Source organism: Triticum dicoccoides, chromosome 4A (genome assembly GCF_002162155.2).
Source record: "Triticum dicoccoides isolate Atlit2015 ecotype Zavitan chromosome 4A, WEW_v2.0, whole genome shotgun sequence".
In the NCBI taxonomy this organism is placed as follows: Eukaryota; Viridiplantae; Streptophyta; class Magnoliopsida; order Poales; family Poaceae; genus Triticum; species Triticum dicoccoides.
Genome location: NC_041386.1, coordinates 357,462,432 through 357,474,529, shown reverse-complemented (window position 1 = coordinate 357,474,529; position 12,098 = coordinate 357,462,432). Strand labels below are relative to the sequence as shown.

Below are 12,098 nucleotides of genomic sequence, written 5' to 3'. Positions count from 1 at the left end.
CACCTGATAAGTCTTGACAAATGTAGGCTTTGACTGCCTCAGATATCACCTCATTGTTCATTGTGCCTTGATGTGCCTTCGCCGGCTGCTGCATGTGCCTTCATACACAAATTCAGAGCAACAGAACTCAGTGCAAACACAAAACTAGCACTGCTACTTACTGTATGCAAAAATGATAAAAATTCAGCTCAAGTAATCAAACGTAGCACAAATTACCATTGGTTTAATCAGCACAAGCGCCTTCATACACAAATAGTACGGTATAACAAAATTCAGTGTTAACACAACAACACTAGCATTGTTAGTTTGCTACTTACTATGTGCAAGAATCTTATCAATATTAGTAACATTGGCAATTCAACACAAATGATCAACTTGAACACAAACATTTCTTTGTCACATGCAAGACTCAATGGAAGATTGAATCAGCATTGAGGAAGAAGAAGAAATTACAAGAGAAGATGGCAGGAGAAGAGGGGGGGGGGGATGGGACCTTTTTACTCCGGCGAGCTCCTCCACCCGCATCTTTGCCTTGAGCGCGTAGCCGTCTGCGAAAACGGGATCTCCGCGCTTCCACCGTGGAGGCGGTACCCAGTACGGGTCGACACCGACCTCCCGGTGCAGGGCTGCAAGCTCGGTCGGTTCGAGCCAGCAATCCATGGTGCCGTCGGCATTGTGGTGGCGAGAGTCGCGTACGTGGACGACGACGAGTGCACGATGGACGTCAGTCTCGAGCTCCCGCCCACGCCGCCGTCGGCCTCCTCCACCAACGCCGCCTTCTCCGCCAAGCTCCCCGCTCCTCCCCAGCCCGGAATCGCCGGTCCAACCACCTTCGCAACCGCCGACCACCAGCAGCAGCCCGAGGGACGCCGAACTCCAGGAGCCAGCAAAAGCCCCACTTCGTCGGCCTCGACCTGCAGCTCCGGCACACGGCGCAGGATGCATTGTCGCTACCATTTTCTTGCGTCATTTTTGCAAAAGACCCCCTGCTTTCCTACATATTTAGGTGGCTGAGACGACGTGACAGCCAGCGCCCACGTGGATCAACTTGACCACTGCCAAATCAGCACATACGTAGAGCAAATTATATTTTAGACCGTATGTGAGCCCCTAGAACAAGTTTAGGGATGATATTTCGGGTATTTTGAACTACGGGGGGCTAAACTGACCACCAACGCAAGTTTAAGGTCCTATAGTGATTTTTTTCTCAAAAGACAACTCATCGTTGGAGATGAGCCCGCACATCTCCGAGGTCCGACGAACCACGACAACCATACATTAGTCCGGCTTCCTTGCGTCCTCGGCTTTCATCACCAGCCGCATGAACCCTCCGCTAGATCCGCACCGTCCATCCGCCTAATTGCGTATCTCAGCACCGAACCGACGGTCAGAACCCTCGCCGAGGAGTCACCCTGTCGCGTCTAGTCGGCCTTGTGCTTCCGCGACCTCGACGCAGCAGGGATCACGCAGCCACGCAACCAACTGAAGCTAGCAAACTATGCCCATGGAACTGGCCGTGATCCACCTCGTGCGCCCAGCCCTCACACCGTCGCCTTCGCTGCGGCCGCGTGGACGGCGCATGCTGCGCCTACGCGTGAGGTGCCGTATCGACGGGGATGAGGGGGGTGGAGCCCGGGGGAGCGAGGAGGACGCGCCCGAGTCGCTGTTTGCAAAGGAGCTGAGGCGGCGGGGTATGGCGGCGGGGTCCGTCCCTTCCGGGGAGAAGTCGGGGGCAGCCGCGGAGGCGGAGGAAGGCGGCCAAGGGGGAGAGGCGGGGAGGAAGCGCGGGGTCGGTGCGGCGGCGGCGGAGTTCGAGATGGCTGCGGCCGGGCCGGACGGGCAGAGAGAGCGGTCCATGGCGCTCAACAGCGAAGGCCTTGAGGTCTCTGACCTTGTTCCTCCCTGGTTAAATCTTAGCTTTCATTCCCGAATTTGGTGATTAATACATTCGTAGTACTCCGTTCCGAATTACTCGTCGCAGAAATGGATGTATTTACATCTAGATACATCCATTTCTGCGACGAGTAATTCGGAGCGGAGGGAGTATTTGCTTAATAATATCAACCAACGTACAGAGCTGTCAAAAGAAAATCAGTCAACGTAGAAATGATTGGGTTGTAGAGTACACCACGAACAGAGCCACGGACAGAGTACACCACGAACCGCACTGGTAGATAACCTGCATAATAGAGGAAATTTTATCATAAAAAACCATATCATTTCACCGTTCATGTTCCATGTGTTGTAATAGAGGCTAGGGAGCAATAGATAGTAGCCATGGGCCATGGCAGAGCAGAAGCACAAAAGAGGAGAAGAAGCACAAAAGAGGAGAAGAAGGGAGATCGAGCAAATTAATAGGTAATGCAATAGATCATATCACAAAATCAACATCACAGGCTCACAGCAATAGCACTCGAACGGACTAGACCAGAGGGAAGGGATCAATCACCTAAGAGGGAAGAGAGAAAAAGGGGAGTTGGAGCTGACCAGCAGGGCACGTCAGAAGAGGCGAGACGAGGAGGTCGGCGGCATGTGGCGAGTCGAGGAGTAGCTTGTGGTGCCGGGGTGCAACGGGAGGAGGAGGTCCGGGGGGCGCAAGGTCAGGGTCAACGGTGTGAGATGAGCTTCAGAGTCGCCGCCTCGACATCCTATCATGTGAGGAGCCCATCAGAGATGTATGTGCGTTTTACTCATCAAAATCTAGCCTGTGCCACCCTTTCCTATATCTTTCCTGCTGCGATTATGGCCAACGGACCTCTCTTTTCCCTCTACGATTTTGGTCTGTTCGCTCTTCGCCCGACAACGGTTACGTCTGCGTAGCGCTGCTGATGCACGCTTAGTCGAGCATAGATTGGAAAAGCGCTTTGCCTGGTTGGGCTCACCACATAAACACGATGCGTTCTCCCATCACTTCACGCGTGGATGTGATTAGGAGCTCACAAAAGGCACACCTTTTTGAACTTTGACCATAATAAAACAAACACTCCCACCTTTGTAAGTGCATTAAACTTGTGAGCTATACCATCGAGCCAGTGACTATACATGTTGGCAACCTTGCGAGGAGGATACAAGTTGGATGCATGATTGACCATGTAGAGCGCGCAAAAGTGCATTGAAAGAAAACATGCTTAATTGTCTCGTCATGATGAAAAAAATAACACTTCTTACTTCCCTGCAAATTGTGGCGAGCAGATTGTCATTTGTTAGAACCGTACCCCGACAAAGATACCCCAGATTATCTTTTTAACTTTTAGTGGTATCTTTGAGTTGTAGATTTTTTTGTCCTCTAGATGCTTTGTTCTCTGCAGATGGTAAAACTGTGATGTAGGACAAAGGCCTAGGTTTGTGCCAATCTTCACAATTTGAAGGTGGCAAGGAGCAAAACACAAAGAACACAAGAAACTCAAGAAGAAGAAGAATACTAATGAACAAGTTTCACATCACACATGTCCTCTCAAAGCATCCAAAGTATGAGACAAATCAAGATCCTCAACCAACAAAGGGAACAAGGAAACAAGGTAAAGTTCTTCCCAAATCTCTAAGAGAAGAGGGGTCTTGAGAGGTAGATCTTCTCCAATCCAAATGATATGGAGGTCTTGATTAACCACAAGGGTTCTTCTCCTTGTGGACGCCTTGATCTCCAAAGGAGAGGATAGATGAGCAATGCCCTCTCAAGTTTTATCTAAATGCTTTGCTAACTGTAATTTGAGTCCAAGGTATCTTTATATAGCTAAGGGACGAAAGTGGGTAGGTAAGAGAGGGGATACATGGCCTATTGGCTAGATCTGCACGCATGCAAGGGTCGGACAGTTCGGGAACCGAGCCGAATAGTCTGGGTTCAGACTGTCCAGTCTGGGAAGCAAGCTGGACAGTCCGTTTGCTGACGCAAGTGCGGCTCCGGGCTGGCACAGGCTTCAGGCACCAGTCAATCTTTAAGGGCAGGATAACGAAACGCCAGACTACATGTATTTAGCTTCTAATGTCTTCGGGACTCATGCTGGACAGTCCGGCTTCCTGGCTGGACTATCCGGCCGTTGTAGCTCAACAACATTTCTCCTTGTTCCTTCTCTTTGCTTGGCCTTCTACCCTCACTTCTTCATGGATGAATCCTTAGTTATTTGAGTATGCATAGGGTGTCGGATTGAGGTTGTCTCAAATGAATGCATAGAAAGTTCGAAGAGGAGTGAATTCACCTTGGTTTGGCATGTGCACGGGCTCTAGTCTTTGGTCCAATTGGCACTTGTGGGATTGGTGTAGGATCCATGGTGATATCCATGTGCTGCTCTGCACCATATCCCCACCCCCTCTCCTTGGGGAAGATCCGTCCTCGGATCGAAAACCTCATCGCCATGGAATGGAGCCAAGTCGGCGACACTGAAGGTGTTGCTCATCGAGTACTTGTCAAGTGGGATGTCTATCTTGTAAGCGTTGTTGTTTATCCTTTCTAGGACTTTGAAGGGATCGTCGGCTCGAGGTAGCAACTTGGATTTGCGCTCGTTCGGAAAGCGGTCTTTGCGAAGATGTAGCCAAACAAGATCTCTGGGTTGGAACACCATTCGCTTCTTGGTGATGCTGATCTTGGTGGCATGCTTGTGGACTTGATGCTCAGTGGTGGTCCTTATATCTTCATGCACCTTTTCATGAACTCAACTCGGTCGCTTGCCTCCATACTGGCACGCTCTTGTAGAGGAAGTCCCATAGCGACAAGGGGTTGAAGCCATAGACAACCTCCAATGGCGACTTCAACGTTGTTGTGTGCCTTGCACGGTTGTAGGTGAACTTGGTGATGGGCACACAGCCTTGCCACTCCTTAAGGTTCTTGATGAGTACGGGAAGGACGGTGGAGAGTGTGCGGTTGACCACCTCCGTTTGGCCATCGGTTTGAGGATGATATGCTGAGGAGAACAATAGCTTGATTCCTAGCTTGGCGCATACTGTCTTCCAAAAGTACCTCAAGAATTTGATATCACGGTTGGAGACAATTGTCTTGGGCACTCATCTAAACGCAATATATCCCTACATAATGTGTGAAGCATCGTTGCTCTTGTTAATGGAATAAAATGTGCCATCTTTGAGAATCTATCAATAACCACAAAAAATCAAGTCCTTTCCATTGCTAGTTCTAGGCAAGCCAAGTACGAAATCCATGTTATGTCCTCCTAAGGTGCATATGGAATGGGTAATGACATGTAAAGACCATGAGATTGAGCTTTGGACTTAGTTTTGCGACATGTAGCGCATAGGCTAACGACACGTCCAGGGACAGAGCCGGGATTTGAGCATAGGGGGGGTCCAGATCCGAAGGCGAAGTCGGGACTTCAATATGGTGGGCCAAGTCAAGTTGATAAAAAACACATTTTTTTTGGACTGTGAACTGTGGGGAAAACCCCCACAGAATATCAAAACTTTATTATTAAAGCCAGACAACAGTTACAACAACATGATTACAAGAGGTAACCGAAAGGAGAGGAGAAAAACAAAATAAAAAAAGAAAAGGCTAAAACTTAAGGTGGCAAGAAAGAAATCCACTTGAGTAACTCATCCTTGTATCCCGATTTGATTCGATGCTGCATCAGAGTAATATCATGCCTGAAAGCTCCTCTCCATTTGTTGAAACTTGCCCTCTCACCTCTGAACACTTTGGCATTTCTGATAATCCAGATATTCTAGCAGGCAATAAATACTACTTCATTGAAAAAGGGCTTATCAAAGCTTCTCCTTGCCTGGATGACTAGGTCAGACATTGAAGTTCCAGCCGACCAATCGATCTGCAAATAATTCCAAACTCTGACACTGAAATTGCAGTTGAAGAAGAGATGGTCTCTGGTTTCTCTCACTTGAAGGGGGCATAGCCTACAAGTAACACCATCATCCATGTGCCAGTGCCTTCTATCAACCATATCCTTAGTGTTGAGTCTATCCATGATGAGCATCCATGCAAAAACCTTGATCTTGATAGTGCAAGAGGATTTCCAGATCCAGCACAGCAAGTGGTTGAATGTTTCATTCTGAAAAACATGACCATAGAACAACTTAGGTTTGTAAACCTTTGAAGAGCCCTGCCAGAACCATAAATCCTTACAAGTGTCATCTCTTGTATGGGAGACCAATATATTTCTTATCAAGTTTAGCTCATCAAAAGCTTGAGCAGACAAAGGTAGGTGAAAGTGTTGGTACAAGTCTATTGAATTGAAGATGGCCTTAACAGAAATCCATGGATCCTTGGCAAAAGAGAATAATCTTGGGAATCTAGACTGCAAGCTAGAAACTTCATTGCCAAGATTCCAGTTATCAGACCAAAAGAGAGCAGTGTCCCCAGCATTGACCTGCACCCAGGAGCAGTCCCTAAAATTCTGCAAGACCTTACAAATATCCTTCCACCAAAAAGAGCCACAAGAAGTTGTTCCCTGGGGCATGCCATCATGATAATATGAGTCCCAAATTAAGGACACCCAAGGTAGGTCTTTCCTGTTGAGAAAGTTACTAGCATGCTTGAGAAGCAAAGCCACGTTTTGAACACCCAGGTTCAAAATACCAAGACCACCCTTGTTTTTTGGTCTAGAAATCAAATCCCAAGCAGCAAGAGATGGAGCAGGCTCCTCCCTATTTTTTCTCCACAGACATTGCCTTTGAATTCTTTCCAACTGCTTGAGGATTCCAGCAGGAACAGCCAGGCTGCCCATAAAGAAGATTGGCATGGAAGACAAGGCAGAATTTAAGAACTGCAGCCTCTCACCTTGATTAAGGAAGGAGGAGCTGGCAGTCATTCTCCTCTCCATACAATCCACAAGAGGCATAAAGTCCACCATCTTTGGCCTTGTAGTACCCACAGGCAGACCAAGGTAAGTAAAAGGCATCTTTCCAATTTGGCATCCAAAAGCAGAAGCAAGCTCAGTCATGACTGCATTTTCAACATTTATAGGAATGATAAAAGATTTATGGTAGTTGACATCAAGACCTGTGGACTGAGAGAACACCAACAGCATATCCTTCAGTGCTAGAAGTTGTTGCCTGTCAGCAGGGAGGATGATCAGAGTATCATTGGCATATTGAATGATAGGGTAGTCTTGGTCATGGCAGGGAATAGTTAACTTTAGGATCCCCTTGCTGAACATATCATTGATCACTGTTTGCAGAAGATCAGCAGCTATCACAAAGAGAAGAGGAGAAACAGGGTCCCCCTGTCTAACTCCTTTTTTGCAAACAAACTTCCTCCCAGGCACACCATTCAAAAGGACAGAAGAAGTACCAGTGGCAAGTAACTGCTTCATCCATAGTATCCACTTTTCATTAAAACCTTTGTGCCTTAGGATTTGGAAGATAGCTTCATGCTCAACAGAGTCAAAAGCCTTCTCAAAGTCCAATTTGAGGATCACAATTGGCCTCTTTGACTGATGGCATTGATGCAGATACTCAAAGGTCCAACCAATGCAGTCCTGAATTGTTCTGCTCTTAATGAAACCATACTGATTCTTATGAATGCATTTCATAATTATCCTCTGAAACCTATTGGCAGCCATCTTAGAAAGGAACTTCAGACCCATGCTTGTTAGAGAAATAGGCCTATAATCCCCCACTTCCTCCGGTGATAGTTTCTTGGGTATCAGAGTAATGAAAGAACTATTAATGTTGTCCAGCACTGCAGTCCCCTCATGAAAAGCATGAGCCAGATCATAGAAATTAGCTGATATGATGTGCCAGCACCTCTTGAAGAATAGACCATTAAAACCATCAGGTCCAGGTGCTTTATCCACAAGCATGTGCTTGACCACATCATCCATTTCATCTTTTTTAAAAGGCTTAGTAAGCATATCCAGGCCATCCACTGGAATTATTAGAGATGCTAAATCAAAACCCATTGCAATCCCTCTAGAAGTGCCCATTCTGTTCTTGAAACAGCTCCAAATAATTCCAGCCATTTGATCATGGTCAGAGACCACAGAGCCATCAGGTAATTTAAGACTAGCAATTGAATTTCTCCTGTGCCTCTCAGTGGCCATGGCATGAAAAAACTTGGTGTTCTCACCCCCAACCTTAATATACCTGATAGTGCATCTCTTTTTCCAGTACATGCAGTGCAGGTGCAAAAGCTTTTCCAAATGGGCCTTCACAATTTTCCTGAAATTGAACTCCTGTCTAAACAAGGGCCTCCATTCCTCCAACTCATCTAAAAGGAAGACCACATGATTACACTTGATAATCAACAATTTTAACTTGGAAACATTCATTTGCCATCTCTTAAGGCACATTCTTAGATGCTTAAACTTGTCAGCAATCTTAGCAGTAATGTGAGTCTTCCTAGATGGGGTTAGCCAAGATGATTCCACACACTCCATAAAGCCCTCTAGTTCCAACCAATAGTTTTCAAATCTAAAGAGATTTGATTTAGGTATGGTTGTCTTGATTGATACTAAACAAGGGATATGGTCAGAGGCAGTCCTGGCCAGAGGCAATACTTCAGTCATTGGATAGTCAGTGATCCAATCTACTGAGGTGAAGAACCAGTCTAACTGCTCCAGAAGAGGGATGTCCTGCATATTGGACCAAGTGTATGATCTACCTTTAATTGGCAATTCAAGAAGTCCCAAATGTCCAATAACCTCATTGAAGATGCACATATCGTTTATGTCCCCACCAGGTAAGTTTCTATTGTCCACTGACCTAAGGAAATTGAAGTCACCAAGCAATAACCAGTGCTCATCAATAGGGATACAGAGATTATATAGTCAGTTTATAAAATTGTCCCTTGCTTCCCCCTGACAAGGACCATATACAACAACCAAGGTCCAACTTTCATTATTCTGCCTGGAGGTAAACTTAATCACAACAGCAAATTGCTGAACTTCAATTAGATTTCCAATAAAAACATTTGAATTCCAAACCACAAGAATACCACCAGAAGCCCCTATTGAAGGGGAGCAAGCAAAAGAGTCAAATCTCTTAGGGCAGAAACTTTTGATTGATCTGGAATCGAAAGATGAGCATTTAGTTTCTTGCAAGCAGGCTATAGAGCATTGACATTCCTCAATTTTTTGTCTGACAGCTCGCTGCCTAGCTTCAGAGTTCAAACCTCTAACATTCCAGCACAACACATTCCAGTTTCTACATGAATTACTCATTAAAACATATACTAGGCAGCATAACCCATATGACACACAATGTCACATGTCCAGAATAACAGAACAAAGTCTGACCCACCACACAGACATAAGAAAGTTCATGACATAACTGACATACATAAAGCATAAGAGCGGCAAACTTAGGGGCCTGCCACACCCAAAAGTCCAGGAGCAGGCTAAACATCAGGATCGACGGGGGCAGAAGCAGGTGGGTCCACCATAAGTGCATCCACAGAAAGGAGAGTGGCATCAATTTCCAACTCTCTCCCTATTTCCTGAAGCCGCGCAATCGGAGTCGCCAGGGGGATTTCTTCAGAAGCCTGCTCTTCAGACTCATGGGCCGTGAAGGGCTTCGCTCTGGGCTTCTTCTTCTTGGGCTGTATAGCAAGCTCATGAAAAACGGGCTTGAAACCATCCCGCTTGACAGAACTCCTAGTGCAACGTCTGACGGCCGTATCAACAATTGGTGTTGGCGCCAAAGGTTGTCGTGGCCTTCTCGCAGTCACCACAGACACAGGAGGAACCACCTGATCAGGTGCAGAGTCAACAAACAAAGCTCTAGCGACCGGCCTGGCCACTTCCTGGTCCTTCCAAGTGAGACGAGGCAGATCCAGATCAGAGAAAGCGAAATCCCAGCTTCGCTTAGACAGAACAACAGGCGACAGAGGCTGCATTGAAACTGGCTTGGGGACAGAGAACACTATAGGAGCTTGTAGCAGACTTTCAAAAGATCTTCTCCAAATCATGTCAGGAGGTAGAGGAGGCCCATAAGGCACAGCAGGCATAACCAATTCCTCCCTAATCACAGAAGGCTGATAGACCACAATGGCCCAAGAGCAAACTCCTCATTGAATGGAGGAGTAACAGGGGCCTCAGGCTGCTCATCATCAAGAACTACAACAGGTGGCACATGGGCATCAGCAGCAGAGCTTGGCTGTGCAGATAAATCTACCACCATGGACTCCTGGTCCTGCACAGGATCAGGGGCTACATTGTCATCCCAGTTCCCCCAGTTATCATCAGCTATCTCATTGACCACAGGTGCTGGTGGCACTGCATTCCATCCCAAAGCAGGAAAAGCAGGTAAGTTGAAAGGGGGCATCTCAGGGAATGGAACACCAGGCACCGGGTGCGGATTGCCATTGATGGGCATCCAATCCTCATCTTGAGGCATCTGCTCGGCAAAGTTTGCCCCCAAAATATATAGGGAGCAGTCCAAGAAACTCTTGCACCTCCATAGGGTGCAAAATCCATAGACACCACATCACGTGGCACCAGAATGTCTTCAGGGAAGGAAGCAAACACCAGAGACCTGACCAAGTAAGGATCCTCGCTAACCCAATGATGAAACTTGCCAAAAGTGTTGACAGCAGCCCTGATACACTCTGTATTGCGAAGATCCAAAGGAATGCCCAGGAACATGAGAAGGCCCTGACGGAAACCCTGAACGCCGCGGAAATTTTCTCCCTCGTCATGCTTCATAAAGCGCACAAAGCGATCATTGCCCAGTGGCTGCGGCGGGAGCTGCAGCAGATGGAAACGTACAGCAGCATCACGAGGCTCAAAAAGCCCCACAGAGCGAATTCATGGCTGAGCCGATCTGACTAAAACTCCATGCTCATGCAACCACTGAACTACAGCCTCTCTAGCAGCACCTATCTCATCTGGCTGGGGGATAGGCATTACCTCAGCAAGCATAAACTCCTCATGGCGGCGCACAATTGGGGTATGCGGCGAAACGAAGGTTCTTGGAAGGCGATCTTCACCACCGTCGATGACATGGTGGCCCGCGGGGACGTAAAGCTGAGGATCCAGATGAAAGTTCGCCATCGGAACCGAGGGCTCGGCCTCGAACGACGGCGAGTGCAACGGAGGAGGAGGGGTTTCAGGCGGCGAGGCAGAGGGAGTCTTGGGGCCAGGGCTGATGGAACTGGACGAGGGAGTTAATGCGGAAGTGGAAGGGAGGTCCAAGTTTGGTAAAAGCGTTGTCAGAGAGATATTCTCGCAGCGCGCCTCGGAAGTCGTAGCGTTAGTGGATTTGGGTTGCCAAACAAGCCCCAAAACCTGTGCAAATTTGTTGCAATCCTTCCTGATGTGACCCGACTTAAGGCAGGAGATGCACCACAACTTGGACGTGCAAGAGGCCGCAAAGTGTCCCTTCCTCAAACACTTTTGACACGTGAGAACCTCATCAACCATATTAGAAATTAAATCCTCAAAATCATCCCTGGCTTGCTGAGAAGAAGGAATATCCAAATTATCCGCAGAAGAAGCCGGGCCAGCCCTGTCAGACCCAACGGAGAGCAGCCCATGGCCCGTGGCACATGTTGGCATGTCCACATTCAAAGTACCCGAATTCCCGCCCGAGATAGACGGCGAGCGATCAGATAACGGCAGGAGATCTTGAACCGTACCAAACGAGATAGACGGCCTCGTCGACGTCCACCGGAGGCTCACCGGCGGCGCGGGATGGATGACAACTCTCTCATGTGGTGGGATAGAATAACCAGCGTCTTCAGTAGTTTGAATACAATTTTCCGTAGCCGGATACCGATAACCTCGACAAGCATTATAATTTTGAAAGACCGCAAATGATAATTTCTTGCCAACAGAATTTGAGGATTTGAATGAAGATTTTGATGGCCTAGAATGCATGGCTAGAACCCCAAGAGCTGCACGCCGCTTAGAAGGACTAACGAGGATCCACTCAGCATCACATTCCAAATTCCAGATCCTAAACTCACGACTCCAATTCGGGCCCCCGTTACTCCAAAGATGAAAGTAACATTTGAAATGATCACAAGCAAAAGATCGAAGACTAATAATGATCATGGCAACAGCCTTGCAAGATACCTGAAAGCCAAATACCTTATCCTTGATCAAGAAAACCATAAGATCAATACCCGAGCCGCCAATTGCTGCCTCAAGAGCTGCCGCCACCGAATCTTCATTCAAACGGAAGGAATGACGTCCAAACGA

General features: G+C 47.5%; 1 protein-coding gene across 1 annotated transcript in view; it reads left to right on the top strand.

Annotated features, from left to right (window-relative positions):
- Window positions 1-1,365: 1,365 nt before the first annotated feature.
- Window positions 1,366-12,098, top strand: part of LOC119285917 — a 19,348-nt gene continuing 8,615 nt past the window's right edge. The window contains exon 1 of the mRNA XM_037565244.1: window positions 1,366-1,882. Coding sequence (XP_037421141.1) covers window positions 1,499-1,882 — 384 coding nt within the window. The 5' untranslated portion in view covers window positions 1,366-1,498. The remainder of the gene's footprint in view (window positions 1,883-12,098) is intronic.